At 39.0% G+C, this 19,198-nt stretch overlaps 1 protein-coding gene across 2 annotated transcripts in view; it reads right to left on the bottom strand.

Moving 5' to 3' along the window:
- Positions 1-13,349: 13,349 nt before the first annotated feature.
- Positions 13,350-19,198, bottom strand: part of PPP1R12A (protein phosphatase 1 regulatory subunit 12A) — a 90,585-nt gene continuing 84,736 nt past the window's right edge. For both annotated transcript variants that reach the window (XM_053406841.1, XM_053406840.1), the window contains one exon: positions 13,350-15,493. In XM_053406841.1, coding sequence (XP_053262816.1) covers positions 15,407-15,493 — 87 coding nt within the window. In that variant the 3' untranslated portion in view covers positions 13,350-15,406. The remainder of the gene's footprint in view (positions 15,494-19,198) is intronic.

A 19,198-nucleotide genomic window follows, 5' to 3' on the forward strand; every position in this document is an offset into this window, starting at 1 on the left:
GGTGGGTTTTAGTTATGCTTAATTTGTAATTTTATTTGTACACCACTTGAATAATTTTGTTGTGATCAAGTGGCCAATAAATTTTCTAAATAAATAAATAAAATTATGGACTGGCTGGTTACAAAGTTCCACTGCTGAGATTAGGGTGGACTGATTTAAATTTGTAAGAGGGGAAATCTATTGTATAAATCTTACATTTCCTAAGCAAATCATGTATGCTAATTGGTTGCTGTAGCAGGTAATTTGCTTGCCACTGAATAGAGCTTTTATACAACCTAAGTATAATCCAAAAACTTTGGACATATAATCCACATACTTTTTACGCTATAGAACTACATGCTTGGAAGCAAGACAAACAGACAATTGTGAAACAGGGCACTTTTTGTTTGGCTCTTTGTAATAATTAAATGCCCAGAACTTTCTAAAAATAGACATCGGGGCAAAAAATTGTTTGATAACAGGTTGAAAAGTTAGGGCATAACCCAGTCAAAGTGAGTTTAGTAAGACTAAAACATGTGCTCATATAACTGGACTGTTTGGCTGATTAGTAATAAATATTCAGAGTTTACTACAATATCACCTATGATATGTCAATGTGTAATTTTAAATGCTTTACCTCTGTCAATATTTTCTCATAGATAGAGCCATGCTAGCCTTTAACTCAAGCATTTGAAAGAGGTTCATTTATTCAGTTTTAAGATGGTTAAGTATTGGTTTTTTAATGTAGGTCAGATTTCACTTTAACAGTACAATCCTATGCATGTCTACTCAGAAATAAGTCTCATTGTCTTCAGTGGAACTTACTCCGAGGTAACTTGTTATAGGATTGCAGCCTAAAACATTTTTATTTTTTAAGGCTATGTAACTGATTTTTATGACATTTTAAAAATCACATATCTTAATCTAAAAGCACATATCTTAATCTAAAATCTAGTGGTTCTTTCCTCTCTCTTGAACTAAAAGAAAGCAATAGTCACAGAAAAATATTTCAAAAAGTAAGATGTGTTTAAGAGGGCAATCCTGTGCACACTCACTTTCTTATCCGTAATCAGGAACAGTGATCTTCTACTGCTTTTGAACTAATAGCTCCATATGTTGTTGTAAGTAGGTATTTCCCAACCCTTGAAAAGTTATTTTTTAAATTCCAAAAATGCTCAGTGACCCCTATAGTCTGTTATTGATTAACTCAAGTTATGCTGTGGTGAGGTTGGTTTAAGTGCCCAGTGCAAAAATGCTGACATGAGATGTTTGCATCTTAATAGCGGTAGCACTTACTGAGAGCTTTTGGGGATAAAGTCCTAAATAAATGTAAGTATCATTTTGCATATTTTCTTCACCCACATCTTGGAACATAATAGCACTGGATTTTTTCCATCAGCCCTTCTTAGTTATTTTTCTCTCTAAACATTTAAGCAGAAGTAGGGTTTTGTTTTGTTTTGTTTTTAAAAATGCTAGGAACACTTGTGTTGCCATTACTTATGGGCACTTCACAGATGACAGGTTAACTATAAAGAGGAATTCATTGTGCAGGAAGAAGAAAAAAGCCATGTCTTAAATCTGCTTTCGTAGTCCTGAAGGCATATGTTTGGAAGTAATGTTTCACAATATAGTTAGGGCATAATAAACATATATGGAATATGGACAGTGCCTCTTTCCAGGCTTGAAGGGTTGCTGCATCTAAGTTGAGATACACCAATTTATATTATTCAGTACAGCAGATTGTAGGATTTGTAGGATTAGTGCAGGTGGCACTGTTCATACAGGGCACACTGCACAAACTCTGCAATGTTCTACCTCATTAGCTCAGATTCTGCTTCCCATACAGTGCTGACCTAGCAGCATGGAAAGCCCCTAATTTATAACTCCTCTTGGGAAAGTAATTTGTCTTTCTACACTTTAGAAAGAGACTGTGGCTGCAACTATCTGCATGCTTACCTGCAAGGAAGCCACACTGAACAAAGTGGACTTAGTTCTAAATAAGCAATTGTGGGCAAATAGCTTGAAAGGGTCATGCAATCTTGCTGAAATATCACAGTGTAAGTGCATGTAGCAAAATAGGATGTAGAGTGATCAGGATATTGCTATTCATAACACTATGTCCCTCCCCTTGCCTGCAGAAACAAATTAAAGTATTCAAAGCAACTGTTGTTGTTGTATTTCTTTTTCTTTAAATCTCACCTTTTTCCCTGATTGGGACTAAAGACTGCTTACAGATAAAATGGGAACAATTAAAAAAAGGGGGGGGAACGACCCATAATCAAAAGCTAATTGAATGTAAGACAATTAAAACAATGTTTCTCTTTCTGTGTATAAATATACAGATCATTACAATAAAAACATCACGACACCAGCCCTTTCCTTAGAAACAGACAGTTCCCAAAAGCCTGTTGGAACAGGAAAATCATCACTTGCTGACAGAAGGACAGCAAAGTTTGCATTGTGCTGCTAAGATTACCATAATCTCAGCATAGGCCACTTTTGGAAAAGGAAATATGGGATAACTTGCAAATTAGCATACAAAAACCATTACTTGTGAATTTTGCAATGCGGTTCTACAGCCAAATAATGTGTTCAAGAATGCATATACTAGGGTAGTATGTGTAACTATATTGGTGAAAATAGCATACAAAATGCATTATTGTTAGGGGGAAATGCTGTGCAAAAATACAAGGAGACATTTGCACTAAAATGCTGAAGATACTTCGTGAAGACATTTTTACATAATTTTGCAAACTGATGTGCAAAACTGAACTTAAGGGTGGGGAAAATGTCTAAACCAGAGAAACTGAAATTGACATATTCACACATCCCTATGTGAAAGCAAGCGTGCTGATAAGCCCACTGTTTAAAATTGCTCTGTACTATTTAAGCAAGTAATGATCTTGTTTTGAGACAGAGGTTTGTTGGGACTTGAGTATATACCCTGAGCTGTATGTCTCAACGCCTTGCACATGTGCTGCATCAGGAAGATTGTGGGCAACATATGGCAGGCAGTCTCTCAAACAAAGATGTGCTCTCACAAGCCCACATTCCCAGCATGTTTGCATTCCTGTCTCAGTGACGTCTACGCTGGCTTGGTCATGTCCACAGAATGGAAGGTGGCAGGATCCTCAAGGAGGACATGCTCTGCTGGGAGCTGGTGTCAGGCACCAGGCCCATTGGCAGACCAAATCCGCATTACAAAGATGTCTGCAAACATGACATGAAGGCTGGCAACATCTCCCCACCATGTGGGGAATCCCTTGCAGACGACTGAAGTGCCTAGAGACAATCATAAAGGCAAATCATGCAAAGGCAAAGACCCCCAAAGTGGAGAGCTGCTTATCAGGGTCTGGAAACGTCATGGGGAGGTGCTCCCCTGTGACCCTGGTCAGTGAGGTGGTGCCTTCCTTACAGGCCTCTAGGATGCTTCCAGAGCCCTCTTGCTTCCTAGAGGCTGGTAAGGAAAGTGCCACCATGCTTTGGGAAGGTGGCACAAGGACTGGGGGGTGCTTCCAGAGCCCTTGCGTTACCTGCTCAATGCCTGGTAAATAAGGAAAAGCCATTGGGTGGGTTTCTTCCCGCTCTCCATTTATTTATTCGTCCCACCCACCCATGCAAAGCTGAAACCATGTAAGTAAAAGCAGCCTAAGTTGCGGGTTTACTGTGTTTCCCTTTCCTTCCTATAGAGTTTATATCCACTGGTCCTCTCCATTCCACTAGATTTCTGTTATGGTCACTATATCAATTCTGTCCTCCAAGACAAAGCACTCCAGTTTCTCCTCCTTGGCTCGTAGGCTTCTAACATTAGCATATAGACGTTTATGCACTGTGTCTCTCTTTGAGTGTCTTTAGCCTGCCATGCTTTGATCTCTCTGAGTTGCTATCCTGTGCCTGTGCTCTCCCAATGCCTTATTTACCATTAAAAAAAAGAAAAAGAAGATGATTCTGGGGGGCTTTCAACATTCTATCTAGCAATCTAAATTTTGCTTCCAGGACCTCTCAACTACATTTTTGCTTGTCTGGTGCCAACATTCACTTCTGACCCCTCCCCAGCATTATCTACCAGACGATCTAGATCAGGGGTTGTCAACCTGGTCCCTACCACCCACTAGTGGGCGTTTCAGGATTCTAGGTGGGCGGGAGGGGGTTCTAAATCCTCCTTCCATTGAGCACTGGTGGGCGGTAAGGAAATTTTACCATCAAGAAAGATGCATTAGTGGGTGATAGGTATAAAAAGATTGACTACTCCTGATCTAGATACTGTATTTTTCGCTTTATAGGACACACTTTTTCCCCTCCAAAAATGAAGGGGAAATGTTTGTGCGTCCTATGGAGCGAATGCAGGCTTTCACTGAAGCCTGGAGAGCGAGAGGGGTCAGTGTGCACCGACCCCTTTCGCTCTCCAGGCTTCAGGAAGCTATCCGGAAGCCTTTGGGGCGTGGTGGGAGTTCCCGCCGGGCTCCGAAGGCTTGCGTATAGCAGCCTGCAGCCTGAAGCCCGGGGAGTGCAGTGGGAGTTGGGCGCTCCCCGGGCTTCAGGCAGCTATCCACAAACCTTCGGAGCGCTCCGCAAGCTCCAGGAGCGGCCACAAGGCTGCACAACCTTGCCTCCGCTCCCGAACCTGTTCTGGGGGCTGGGGTCAGGGGAAGCTCGGGCTTCCCCCGCCCCAGCCCCGCGGCTAAAAACAAAGCCGCGCGCAGCCTCTCCCAACTGGAGAGGTTGTACATGGCTAAAGAGGAAGCCAAGACAGCCAGCGGGATGGATCCTGCTGGCTGTCTTGGCTTCTTTGCTCTTTGGGGCTGGGGGGGGGGATAATATTTTTTTTCTATATTTCCCCCCCTAAAAACTAGGTGCGCCCTATGGTTCGGTGCGCCCTATGGAGCGAAAAATACTGTACTTGCACATACTTCTTTAGGGGGTTTATCCTTGGAATGAGGCAATTGCTACTTATCCATGGGTCCCTTATATAAGGGATCATTTCTCTCTTCCTCAGAAATACATATTTCTAATCTGGCACAAATAATAATTTTGTTTTGAGTTATGGAAGACAAGCACTTTAATTTCCTTTTATCAGGTTGCTTGTCCGTATTGCTGAATGCCAATTCTATTCCAACAATTCCATCAGAATTGAACAGCTGTATAATTTAATGTTCTTGTTAAGAGACAGTGCCTTGAAGAGGAATTCATTTTCATCTCTACCAGGCATGCGAGACTATTTATCTGTGTTCTAACTTGTTTAATTGGCTCAATCTTAAACACAGCATTCCAGCTGTTGCCACCTTATAGCTTCAAAGGGGAACATACCCAAGATATTAATATCCAATCTAGCAGTTACTGTCTTATTGTCTGTTTCAATCTGAATCATGTTTTTACTAGTTACTAGAAACCCAGCCTTCCTTCTCTTCCCACCCCCATCCCTCCCAATTAACCGCTCTGAATGTTTTCATACTTCACTGTTCTGTATTCATCTTGATCTTGGAAGAAGATTGCTGAGACCCTGTTTTGTATTATGCTCCTAACAGTTCATTTGATCTTTGCTATTAGTTAAAGCTTAATCAACTATCATTCAGACATTGTAATGCTCACTAGAATACCACCTAGCACCCCTAAGCAAGAACTGGCTAAAAAATGAAACCAGTTTTGGTTAAACTTCTAAAAACATAATTTTAGCAACTTGATGGTCTGTGCAAAAAGCTTCAGAAAAACCCTATTATATTCCATGCACCAGTCTCATAGAAAGATTCTCCAGGCTTGGAAGGTGATTACTTGCTGCATAGTCTTGTCTTTCAGCTTTTATATTTTTGAAAAGGCCCTCATAGCAATTCTAATCAGACAGGGAACTAGGTTTTGTTGACTCTAGCCCACACAATGAACATTTGTAGCAAAGTGGGAAGTGCAATACTTGTGTAGCTGGAGCTTATAGATTAAAAATACTGCATGGGAAACAGTAAAATGATTGCATGGCTGCAGTCCCACCTAGTACACCTCTACCTGTGTTTCCCCTCCTGAAAACTGTGCCTTGGTGTGGCCAGGTAATTTCATTACAGAAGCACGCTATACTGCAGCACACACACACTTCTTTTAGAGCTGAATAGACACTCCAAAATTACAGCGCCATTCTTTAATACAGTCTTGGATTCTGCTTTATGACTTGGCTAATTATTGCTTTGCCAAGGATTTTTTTCCAATTAAGTTTGGGAATGTTTCTTCAAAGGATGCAACTGACCTCTGCTTTGCATGCAAAAGTCCCAGGTTCAATTCCTGGCATCTTCAGGGTTGGGAAAGACCCATCTGAAGCCTTGGAGAGTCATTATTACTTGGTGTAAACAATACTGACCTCAATGGACCAACTTTGTAGGCAACTTCCTCTTTTCCCACTTTGTCAGAAGCATCTACATCTTTTAAGCAATGGCAAAGTCTTCTTCGCTCCTACAAATGCCTTTAGATGAAATCAGTGCTTTTTTATGGGGGGACGCAGGGGTACACATACCCCTAAACATTTTGTGAATCTAATTTTGGCCTCATTGAGGGGCAGTATTTCAATATGAGTAGGAAAATGAGAGTACCGTACCCCTAAAGATTTTTTTAAAGAAAAAAAGCACTGGATGAAATAAAACTAAAGACAGCCCCCTTCATTTTTATATAGTTTGGAGCCTTTGAAATTAAAAGGACATTGGTTTTAGTATTGGAGCGTACAATGAAGTAGTGGCTCCATTAGGGAACCTGGAATGTGAGCAATGTTGTCCAAAGAAAGAAGGAAAGAGAAAAGATAGTAGGTGAAGATACTCAGTTACAGTGACTGGTGTACTACTTCTTTACATTAAAACAGTGAAAGTAATATGACCACCACTCTGATAGAAGGGAAGTATCCTGGTTACACCCAATGGCTGGCATAAGCACTCAAAATTCTTTCAATGACTCAGCATGGAAGTGAAACCACAACATTGCCATTGTAACCAGAACTGTCCATTATAACCATCTACTCTAGAAAGCTGGATCGTACTAGCTGCATTGCCTAGGGGTAAGTAGGTACATCTCTTTTCCTTCAGGGGCTCCTCTGAGGTGGCTAGCTTTATCAGATGGAGAAAACAACACAACACAACACATGAACAGCTCAGCCAGCAGGCAACCTGTTTCAAACACCAGTAAAAAGCATAAAAATCAATATGCTGCACAACAACCTGACAACAATTTAGAGCTTGAGAAACGTTTAATACATAGGTCAGGTTACCCAAGGTAGACTGAACTGCTACAAAGCTTATTCTTTTTTTTTTTACTACTATTTGCATTTATAGACTGCTTACTGTCCAAATATCTCAAGGCGCTACTATTTTTCTCCTACCTTTGCACACCTCTGTCTCTCTGCTTGCTGTTCTCATCAGCTAGCCCAACCCATGGTCCATTATGGGAAATCTCAAAAGCAACATGGCACATTAAAAAACAGAAAACAACCAGCTGTCTTTTTGGTAAAGGAACGTCTTGAGAGACCAATATTCTGATATTACAGGTCTCTGCAATGATGAAGAGAGTAACTGCTACTAATGTTATCTATCATTTATGAAGCAAGTCCATGCCTCTGTACTCCCTGTGTAGTGCAGTCTCCAAAACAGCTTAGTGTTGATGCAGGATTGTGCTGAAATAAACCCTGGTAGTTGAAATGGGGGTCAGAGATATGTGAACATAAGGATATGAAACAACAGTATTATTCTTTTAACAGCAAAAAATGTTATGACATTTCTAAGCCTGCTTCATCATATGTATGACAGCAGGCATATAAACTTAGACTGAAATATTGCAGCATATATCAAGTAACTTTCCAGTGAGACTTTATAAAAATATTTTCAGAAGAGGATCATCAAGGAGTGGGATAGTGGCACTATATTGATTCTGCATCTTATGTTTGCTAGAGGGTATATTTCATTGCAACTACTTTGAAAGCTCAGTAACCTGTTAATGATCCATTAATTTCAATACATTCAACCTGTAGAGCTATATTAATTAAAAGCTGTTATTGAGATAAACTATTTTGTTATTAGATATGCAAATACAGTGTAAGGTTTTGCTTAGAAAAGGCCCTTGCTGTGAAACTATGACTTGGAAAGGCTCATGGGTGCCACCTGCTGTCTGAATTTAAAATTACTTCCCAAATCTTACAGGAATTAATACGTGTCCTAGCGAGAATGCCTTGCTGTAACATGACGATTTCAGCCCTGCTACAATTTGAAGCCAAATAAGCACTTTCACTTAAAAACAAACAAACCAAACCCTACCAGCAGCAGTTAAGATTTCATCCTCTGTTAAAAACAGACAGGAGCAGGATGTATACCAGAAGACAAACATAATGTCAGGTTTCTCAGACTCCTTCACAGCATACATAACATATTAATCCAGAGAGATTTAATAGGAAACAGCTCGTTTTCAAAACCACACAACATTCCTGCAGTGACCACAGCAGTGCTGACTTAGAAAAGTGTTTTGTTTTTTAAAAAATGTAACTGGCAAGCTGGAACACAAAAGGTACTCCATACCATGTGACTAGGCAGGACGTCACACCTCCAATATATTTTAGAAAGTTGTGTGTTCTCTGTAGCTCAGTTGGTTAGAGCATAGTGCTGATAATGTCAAGGTTGCAAGTTTGATCCCTGTATGGGAAAGCTGCATATTCCTACATTGCAGGGGGTTGGATGATTTGGTCTACGATTCTACAAATTTTTAAGTCAGGTATGCAAAACTACAAGCTCCTGCTCCAGTTTAAGCCAGTTTAAGAGCCAGTGTGGTGTAGTGGTTAAGAGCGGTAGTCTCGTAATCTGGGGAACCGGGTTCGCGTCTCCGCTCCTCCACATGCAGCTGCTGGGTGACCTTGGGCCAGTCACACTTCTCTGAAGTCTCTCAGCCCCACTCACCTCACAGAGTGTTTGTTGTGGGGGAGGAAGGGAAAGGAGATTGTTAGCCGCTTTGAGACTCCTGAAGGGGAGTGAAAGGCGGGATATCAAATCCAAACTCTTCTTCTTCTTCTAAAACCAAGAATAATCCAAGAAAACAATAATCACATACTGGTTTTGCCCAACTAGGAACATTTATTAAAATTCAATTTCCGTGTAAGTTTCACGTTATGTGGTAGGAGATGGAATTAAAATTATATGTCATGTGGCTACTCAGTCCATAGTGGCTGCAGTCCAATAGAAAGACCATCATTTGTCATCACCATCAGACTATGGCATAAGTGAGAAGTATTTCTTCACCACTCACTTCCCAGAGTGTCACCAGTTGTAGTGCCAGGGGGAGTTTAAATGGCCTCCTGGTTAATGGTTTGGAGATTCCTTGTGCTGTTAACTAGTCCCTCTTCACTATTAATATACTAAGAGTACAACTGAAGATTTAAAAGAAGTGGGACAGTTTGCTGCAGCATCCGGGTTACTAAATGCAACATATCTGATTTCAAGACACCACATTTGATTGGATATATACTATTTATATTAGATGGTCTTAACACCAAAATGGACTGTTGAATTCCCTCCTGCTTATGGACCAGCATAGCTGCCTTTGAAAACCATAAAAAGCAAAGGCACTGTGGATTAAAAATAAATAAATCATGCAATAAAATTTGTGTTCTGGTTTCAACGTATTTCCATGCATCACATTTTAAGTACAAATGAGCTTGTCCTCCCAAGGCAAAATGAACTTCACATTAGCCTTGTTGATGAGCATTTTATGCAGCAATATAATATACAATGGATAGTAGTTCTTAAGTTAACTATTATAACCCCCAAGTCATTTGGGGAGATGAGCACCAATTTATGAGGGCTGCAAAGCCAAACTGTTCTTTCAACCCATCCAACAGGTGACCACACAAAGGTAGTAAGAGTGATATACATTTTTTTTATCTGATCAGCACTAGCTTAAAATGCAGGGATGTCATAATTGGGATCAGCTGGTTCAGTGATTGTAGCAGCAGCCCTCCCCCCTCCCATTCATTGACAAAACTTGGATTCCTTTAAAATTGTGTGCCTGACACTATACATTCATAAATGTTGCTTATGGTATTACCCTAATGCTCTATTTCCCCCTCAGCTTCTCAAGACTGATAACCTACACATATGCACCCCTCTTCACAGAAAAGGTTAAAGGAAAAAAAGTTGCAAAATGACTTTTGCTCACTACTGTACAATAAGCAATGGTATTTAAGAGAAAAGTTAGTTATTTAAAGACCAAGTTTTTCTTACAGTTAATAATTTTAAAAACGGCAAAATGTAAAGTTTCACTTAAGAACGTGATAATAAGAATGGTCTTTCCTTCTTTCTGGAGCTCTAGTGTGGTGCTTTTAGAAGCACTATTTGTTTATTTGATATTACTCAAGGGTTGCTAGACTGGTTTTAAATCATGGAACATTCATGCCTATTAACTGTTTTTCTCTACATAAGGCAAGAGCTTCCCTCCACAGAAAAGTTTATGACCTTATGTTCTGAGCATCTCATTTATCAGCAGGCATACTGCCCAGCATAACATTCCCACATCACACAGCAGTGTGTGTGTGACTTCTTGTCCACTTCTGCTCCACTGGAATACTGTAATCACTTTAGTTGGAATAATAATAATAATAATAATAATAATAATAATAATAATAATAATAAAAAACACTAACATCTCTTCCCTGTGTGGGGAATTATGGTTCAATTTGCTTAGAAAATGAGCAGTTACTCTGCTCTGGAATGCATTGCTGTGCATAATGCACAGGTGCAATCCAGCTGGTTAAATTTCTTTGGAAAATGCAGGTAAGATTCCCTACCATGAGATTTTCAGTCCTCTTAACATACACAGTGAAACTAGATTATATGCTCTGTTTTATTCTGAAAATGTCAGTTTTTGCTCCATTACCCACATTCTGCAACTGGAATAAATTGTGGATTGGGGAAAGTCAACGAATGGGTCCCTTCCAACTCTATAATTCTACAATTCTTTGAAGTGGGTGACACAAGGGTGAAGCAGCAGCAGGATATGGACAATGGGACCACAGACAAGAGCAAACTGAATGCAATTCACTCCAAAGTAAATCCGCATAGGAATTGGTTACTGGGCTGGTCACTTGTTATCTCCCATTCCCACAGAGGCATGTTCTACAAGAGGTGTATCAAACACTTTTTCAGTCTAAGAGATTAGAATGTTACTTCCTTTTTAAATGTGAAAGGGCAAATAAACATTCAGATGTAGTTTAAAATATGCTCCAGGAGAGTAGACACTTTTATGCCCAAATTCCAAACCTAGAAGTCATCAAAACAAGACAAGGACACTTTATTCATTCTGATAAGATCCCCTCAGTACAGCCAACATAACTATAAGCAGTTCTGTGGCTATCAAGCTGAGTTGCCATATTTTGAAGAGCAAAAAAGAGGACACATTTGCCGATTTCTACTTTTAACTATGGATCACTCTGATGACTCTAATTTTACATACTTATAAAAAAAGAGGATGTGTCCTGGGAAAAAGAGAGGACATATGGCAACCCTAAAAAGTTATCATCCCCCCCCCAAAAAGTTTTCTTTGAGAATGTCAGACACGTATTACACATGGGAGCACACAGTACTTATGCAAGGAGAAGTTTACAACTCTTTACACTGCTTCCAGAGTTGGTGGGTGGGTGTTGCAGGTTAATGGTGGGTATAAGTATAAATAAAAGCATACTGGATTAACTAATCCAGAATCAAGACTGCGCTGTTTCAATATTCAACATAGCTGTCTCAGATTAGAACTCCCAATAGTGGGAAGTCTACTCAGAAGTAACCCCTACTGCATTTGGTGTACACCAAGGGTTGTACCCTGCAAGGCCCACTTGAGAGGGCTGAAAACTAGAGGCACAGCGGTCACAAAATGGTGGTGCAGGGGCACAGCCAGTCACAAACCAGCATCAGCTGGTTGACATTGCTTACTACTGATAAATCCATTTTTCGAAATTGCTGACTTGTCATAGCCTTTTTCCTGCAGCAAGGAGTTCCACACCTTAACTTTCAAGTGAAGTACAGGCAGAATTTGCTTAAAGGGGTTTTCCATTCCAAACTCTAAATGCCTCTCAAAGTATCTCCTGAAATTTCACATTCAACTTGTACCTTACTTCCCCGCACTGACCCCCAGCAAAAAAACCTTACCAGTTTTATCCATCCCTCCTTCCTCATCCTTTTACATTCACTTATTCCGATAACTGCTTTCCTCGCTTACCTTTCTCTTTTTCTCTGTTTATTGATAACAACAAATAATATTAGCCTTTTATCTTATTTCTTTCAACTCCTCCTGGTCCTTTCCCCTCAGAGAAAGGAGACCTACCTACCTATCTTCTGTCCTTCTTGCTTTTCCATGTCCTTTGTGACTTGAGCACACGTGCGTGCGCGCATGCACACACCCACCCACCCACCAGAAACCCACAAAGGGGGCTGTGAAGGGGGGCTTCTTTTCCCCAGGTTGTACAAGCAGGAAAAATAAAATATTCAGTTATTCTAAAATTATATAAGAAAATAGGAAAACTAACATTTAAAAGCCAAGAAAAATAAGGAGGAAACAAACAGGAAGAAAGGAATCTTATATGGTATTGAAGAGTGATGTTAACTCAGGAAGTGTTGCAGGTGAATAAAACAAGGACAGGGGTAACATTCAATTACTAGGTTTCCCATAGGTTAAGACAGATTATGAAACACAATGCTTCCTTCAACCCATTTTGCCTCAAGTCCTGTTTAGATCTTGCCATTATTTTAATGTGCAGCCAAATCCATGTAGTTAACATCTTAGCTATGTTCATTACTGCTTGAACTCCAGAACAGTAAATGCCCTCCATCATGGGATAAACTGACTGCATGTTCCATAATTAGCGTCCTCAAACAAACAAGTGACAGTTCTCTGATGATTCAACACTTTCATAGTCCAGTATCCAAACACCACAAGCTTATTTCCAGCAGGGATCTAAATGAAAATCTGAACTTAACATTAAAACATGTGCTGGGATGGAGGAGCAGTTGCTAGTGTAGCTAAAGGAATTTATATCAAGCCTCTGGTATGTTCAGCTACAAAATATTCTAGTGAGTTAAGCAACATTCTAAGATCATGCATTCTTACCATGGCACAACACATAAAAAAACTGGTTTCCATGTAGTTTCTCCATGCAGACAGGTTTATGTAAAATATATAAACATTTTTCAATTTTGTTACAGATTGCATAAATATGGCATTTTTACTGTTGCATTTACAGCTGTGCAAACACAATTTGATTACAATCTCTGAAAAGTACTTTGCATCCCAGTGAAGCAATAAAAAATGCCCACAAAGAATTTAAATACCAAATTCACGTTTAAAATGTCTTCTCAGTAAAATCCACACATTTAAAATAGTTTTATTCATTTTATTTGTATATGTCAAAATACATTTTTTTTTGCAAAATAGTGGGTTTTGCAAGTAGTTTCATGCAGATGCAAGGTCTGCTCAATACTACCAATAAAATCAACGTAACACAGTAGCCATTCAGTTTTTAAAGAATAAATAACCTATATATAAAACACTAAAATATTAGATACACATTTAATCATTCACAGGCATCCAAAACTTGACCAAATATAATCCACAGTATGCCTAACAATTCAACAACACTATGCAGTGTGTTGCAGCCATTCAGATGGATATTTTCTCTGCTTGGTTTGTATTAGCTTAAGACCATGAAATATGTCCACCTTCAAACTTATGACTCATACAGACCTACTGTAACAAGATATCCCAGAACTATCCTTGTACCTTTAAAATCAAGAATCCTGAGCTTGGTAGTAAGAGCAAAACCTTACGTCTTCAAAAAACCTCCCTCCCCCCTCCCCAAATCACCCAACCCTATGAAGGGGACTCACGTCCTCCTTGCCCCAACAGTTGTTCTCTTTTGCCCACCCCAAAATGAAGTGAGTCCCATCCCCAAGAAGTAGGAAGTAGAACACAATGACCTTTTAAAATGAAGGGGTACAAATTCACATTTAATATAGTATACAATATAATCAATAATACAATAGCTACTACAAGCTTTACAATATACAATTTATTTTAATGGCTGAGCTGTTCAGTGGTTTTTAGGCAATAGTCTGTAGGCCAGAAGATGGTTATATTTAGTAGGTTTTAGTGAAAATATAAAAGCTGTTTGTTTTCTAACAAAAGCTATCTTCACTGGAGTACTTTTTAAAAGGCCACTGAAATGTATAAAATGGTCTGAACGTGGTGGTATCAACTTAGATGCCTCTTCACATGGCATTAGCAGTGCACGTAAATGAATAGGTTAGGGCTTTCAAATGACTTAAAGATTACTTTGGCTAGCACAACAGTTTCAGACAGCACTCAAACACAGATATGTGAAATGTAGTGAAGAAGTTATACTTAAGTTTTATTATGGGTGATCACTCAAATAAAAAATGGAAGGGGATAAAATATTGTTTTTAGTTTCAATTTTTTTGTAAAGACTGACTCCATACAAAGTAGAATTTCTAAATTTAAACCAAATGGACTTTGTTAAACACTACTGTGGAGCAGCCTATTTTGTTTTAACACACAATTGCAATAGGGAAATATATTCAAGCATGTCAAGTGGTGGTCTGAAAACTCCAAACAATATACATTAATATATACAGCATCACTTAGTACCTGCTAAAATGAATGTGATGGTTACAGTATCTAACAACTTGCACTACAAACCTTTCTCTTTTCTTTTAAAAAGTGACCAATAAAGGCAGAAGACAGGAGTTTTAAAATAACCAATCTACTTGCAACTGACTTTTAAAGCATCTTTTATAGGAAATAATGCATATTGCACAACAGTGAAAGCAAAGGTTCCACAAAACCTCTCTGTTTTGGGGTGGCTGGCTGGACAATACAGGCTTAGTTAGCTACATGTTGCATTTTTAAAGGGGTGTGTAAATGTAAAGCTGTGAAAATACTGTACAACAAAAAAATCTGGTATATGAATAATTAGAAGGAAACACACACAAATCCAAACTTAAGATGTAAGAGAGAAAAACTGCAGGATAGAAAAAAAAAAACCAGGAACCGTGACACAACAAAATAAAAGTAACTGTCTGTGGTAGCAGAAAGCTTTTTTTGATGCATGTGTTTATGTACAACTAAGGCTTACTGGTTAAATATCTGAGGCTTATCTGGCCTTGAACACTTTCCTTATATGCAGTAGCTGTAAACAAGATTTCTCAGTCATTATGTCTTCTCAGCAGCTGCTTTAACACATGAAACAATGATCTTGGTTAAAAAAACACACATACCCAGGTAAGAGGGCATTTGGCAGAATATCTGAAAATGACAGTCTCCAAGAAATCTTCCCAGACTTCCAGTGACTTCCATGCTATGGTCCACTGGAGATACTAATTATGTGCAATCCCATGATTTGCAGCTGGAGTAAACAATTTTATTTGGAAAGCTTGCTGATAACTCTGATCAAGGCCCCATTTTCATCTTTTAGCCTCTGGTTATCGGCCTTCAGGTCTGGTAGCATCTATCAGAGAAAAACAGAGAGTAAAGTGTGCAACGCTTGACAAATAACAATATACTAAATACAAAGTCTCTTCAAAGACAAATAGTCCTCCTTTCCTGCAAACGCCAAATGGTTTGTTTATTTAATACCATTTATAAACCAATTGATATTAAAATATTGCTAAGCAGGCTGGTGAATTGAATATGTGGCTATCTGTTTAGAACTCAAGGTCCATCCGCAGCAGCAACTTACTATTTTATAATCACTGAGAAGTGAAATATAAACCAAACCATATTTAGTCAAGTCACTCACATGGGGTAATGGAAGAAAAGGGTTTTTCACAGGTGCTCCTCTAGGTAGAATAAGCATGCATATATTTACTTAATTTGTAATTAGCTTTTTGTGGGGTACAGTTCACACAGCCCTGGGTATACATTAACTGAAGCAAGATTCACCAGACCTGGGCGCTGGAACCCATTTTGGATGTCCTGCCTCAGGTTTCAGAGTTGTAACAAAGAAAAGTGATTCAGAGAATGCGTAGAGAGCATTCTTCACAACTACACCCTTATCTCCAAACATTTGGGAGTAAGGGTGAGAGGGTGTCGAGAGAAGTGACAGTTATACCACAGGACTTCACTTCCAGACAGGTTTGAGCTCTGAGCATATCTTAGAAACTGACATGTCCACTATTGCAAAATCCAGCATGGACACAAAATTGTGTGTTTTGTTTTTGTTTTTTTAAAGAAGATAAGACAAGTAAGTTATAAGATATGCCTATATGTGGCATTTGTGCAAACCTGGCAATGTTACTGAAATAAATAGGTATTAAATGCTCACTTAACTGACAATCTGCTAAACCTCATCATGCCTTTTATTTCTAATCCCATTATATAGTCACTGCTTTGTTCCAAGTGGTATGATAATGCTCTTACCACACCTGCTATAAGTTTATGAAGTTTCAATATGCATCTAGTCAGCAGATAAATTATCATCTAAGTTTTAAAAAAGTCATCCTTATAGAACATTTTACTGCCACTCCACTCGGGAGCTGAAAAGCTTGTCTTTTAAATTTCCCCTTAGAAACCAGAAAAAATAGGCTCAACATCTTCCTGTGGAACCCATTATATTCCTTTGAAAAATACTGGTATGTTGGATTTAAAATGGGACAAGAAGCACTTGGAACGGCACAATACTATTTCTGCTCTTACTAAACTCTTGAAGGTAAGGGAAAGCTTCAATATCAAGTCCAATTCCTAATGAGGTAGGTACAATTGTAAGAGTGAAGAACAAAGAGAGCCAGGGTTTTGAGTATGGAGAAAGAATACAAGAGTTTAAATACTGTTTTCTTCTTTTTTGCACCATAGTTCCCCCAATATTTTTTACAGAACTAGAAAGGGCACAATGTGGGGAGCAGATGGATGAGAATGACTGGCACTGATGTGATGCCACAAGATCAACTGTTAAGTCCAGGGCACGAACAAGCATCTGGCCAGAAAACACACACACCGAAAGATGGAAAATTGCCTTTGCTTAACCAAGCACTTTCGACATGTGCCCTCAGAAATTGGAAGCCTGACACTCAGACCCACCATCTCTAACAAAAGAGATGTTGTCGAACTACAAAGACACTGTGTGGCTAATGGTCAGGAACGATGGGGGGCTGTAGCCCAACAACACCTGAAAAAAGTTGGCTTAGAGGCTTCTTCCTTTTGCCTATAACAGTTAGGAAGTAGAAGAGGATGAATGTAAACCCAGACAAGATGGAGGTACTATAGGCAGGCAATACTGGTACTCAGGTTCACCAGCAGCATTGTTTTCCTGAAGAAATCAAACATGGTCCAAGACATTGATGCCAGTGGCTGCAATCCTAACCCTCACTTATCTGGGAGCAAATCCCACTGACTTAAATAGGACTTACATCCAGGTTGGTTTACTGTAATGTACTTTATGTGAGGCTACCCTTAGAAGCTTCAATTGGCTCAGGATGCTGAGGGCAGACATTTGTTTGGGCCTGGCAGGACAGACCACATCAGGTCAGTTTTCTCAATGTCATTGGCTTCCAGGCAAAATTGACAGTGATCACTGTGACATCTAAAACCTAAATAGCCAAGCCTGGCCAAGGCAGCTCAGGAATTGTTGCCTCACATGAATTCTGCACTCCCTTTCTGAGTCCTTATTGCATTTCTATTGGCAAATAAACAAGAAAGGGGATGTTTTCAGCTGTGGTACCCTGACTATGGAACAATTTCCCCAAATAAATTGAACTGGCTCCACCTTAACCTGCTTTTAAATGGGTTCTTGTTTACACTTAATAATACATTTTCAATTTGGCTGTTGAATGATTTTCAGGATGCTTTTTAAAGCCCTTTGTTATTCTTAGGGTGGTTCTGGATTTTGTGCTTCATTTCTTATTTGTAAATGCCGTAAGTTTGAGATTTTTTTGTATTGAAAGGAGGATATAAATGGCAAAATAAATAAACAAAGGAAAAAGAGTTCTTGCAAGTCGCTCAAATAAGCAAGGTTACACCATGCATAATATTAAAATACTTTGTATTAAAATGCTTTGTATTATTTTTTTTTTGCAAAGCATCAAATGCCAAGTGTTAATAAACATATTCTTTGAAAAATCAAAACTGCATTTAAAATAAATTATTATACACGTGTGATCTGTTTGGATTGGGTCTTGATATGTATATGATCATATTCTAGAATGCATGAGGTATCTCTAATAAGGTACATTCACAATAGTCATTTTGATACTTGCTTAAAGTATTTTTCTTTAGGCAAGCCTATTCAGACATGTAGAAATTACATGTGTTTTATTTCTTTTTAGCTACTGTTGATTGCAAAGGTAAATTTTCAGTTTCACAGTAATGGGACTTAACTTTCAGCTATAAAAGCTCATACCTCCTCTATGGCATTGGCATGGCACATGTTAATCACTTGGAGGAAAATCTAGGCTCATATAAAAAAATTAATTCTGCTGTATTTACGAGCTGCCTCAAACAGTTAATGCAAAATATTGCAACTATCATTTCTTCTGTACTATTATTATTATCATTTCATCTGACACATTGTTATTCCAACCACTCACTAGAACTTGGTACTGATGGTTTTATTCAATTAAGTTTTACTCAGAGCAAACCCATTAAAATTAATGGAACTAAATTAGTCATGCTCATCAACTTCAATGGGTCTACTCTGATGGACCCCGAGTATACAACAATGTTAATTTTTTTTAAAAAAGTTTACTATGACAATTTGGGAAAGATAACACAACCCTGTGACATTTTCCACTTTAAGTAGTAAGCTGGTACCAGAGGTTTCCAATTAGCACAGATGAGTCTTATGTTTTTCAGTAAGTTTATATTCAGATGTAGTACTTAGCTTCCAGTGAAGTATCAATTCAACTATTCAGATTAGGGTTTAGTTTTTCAGCTCCTCAATATTCTAATACATATCCAAGGAACGGCGCATCTCTGAACTGTGGTAGGTAGTAAGGCCCGCAGATTAACATCAAAGTAATCTGCCAACACGGATGCATTCACCATATACATATGCCATGCTAAACCACAGCACAGCGTGATAAATGAATGTATCGCAATAAGCCTCAGGCTCAAGCACTCCATCCCTACCCTCTCCTCCCGCCGTGTGACTGGGAGGAAGTGTTTGGAAGCTTTTTGCTTCACTACAGTTTGCCATGTCATATGCCCCTGATAAACTGTG

This window comes from Podarcis raffonei, chromosome 10 (assembly GCF_027172205.1).
Source record: "Podarcis raffonei isolate rPodRaf1 chromosome 10, rPodRaf1.pri, whole genome shotgun sequence".
NCBI classification, from domain to species: domain Eukaryota; kingdom Metazoa; phylum Chordata; class Lepidosauria; order Squamata; family Lacertidae; genus Podarcis; species Podarcis raffonei.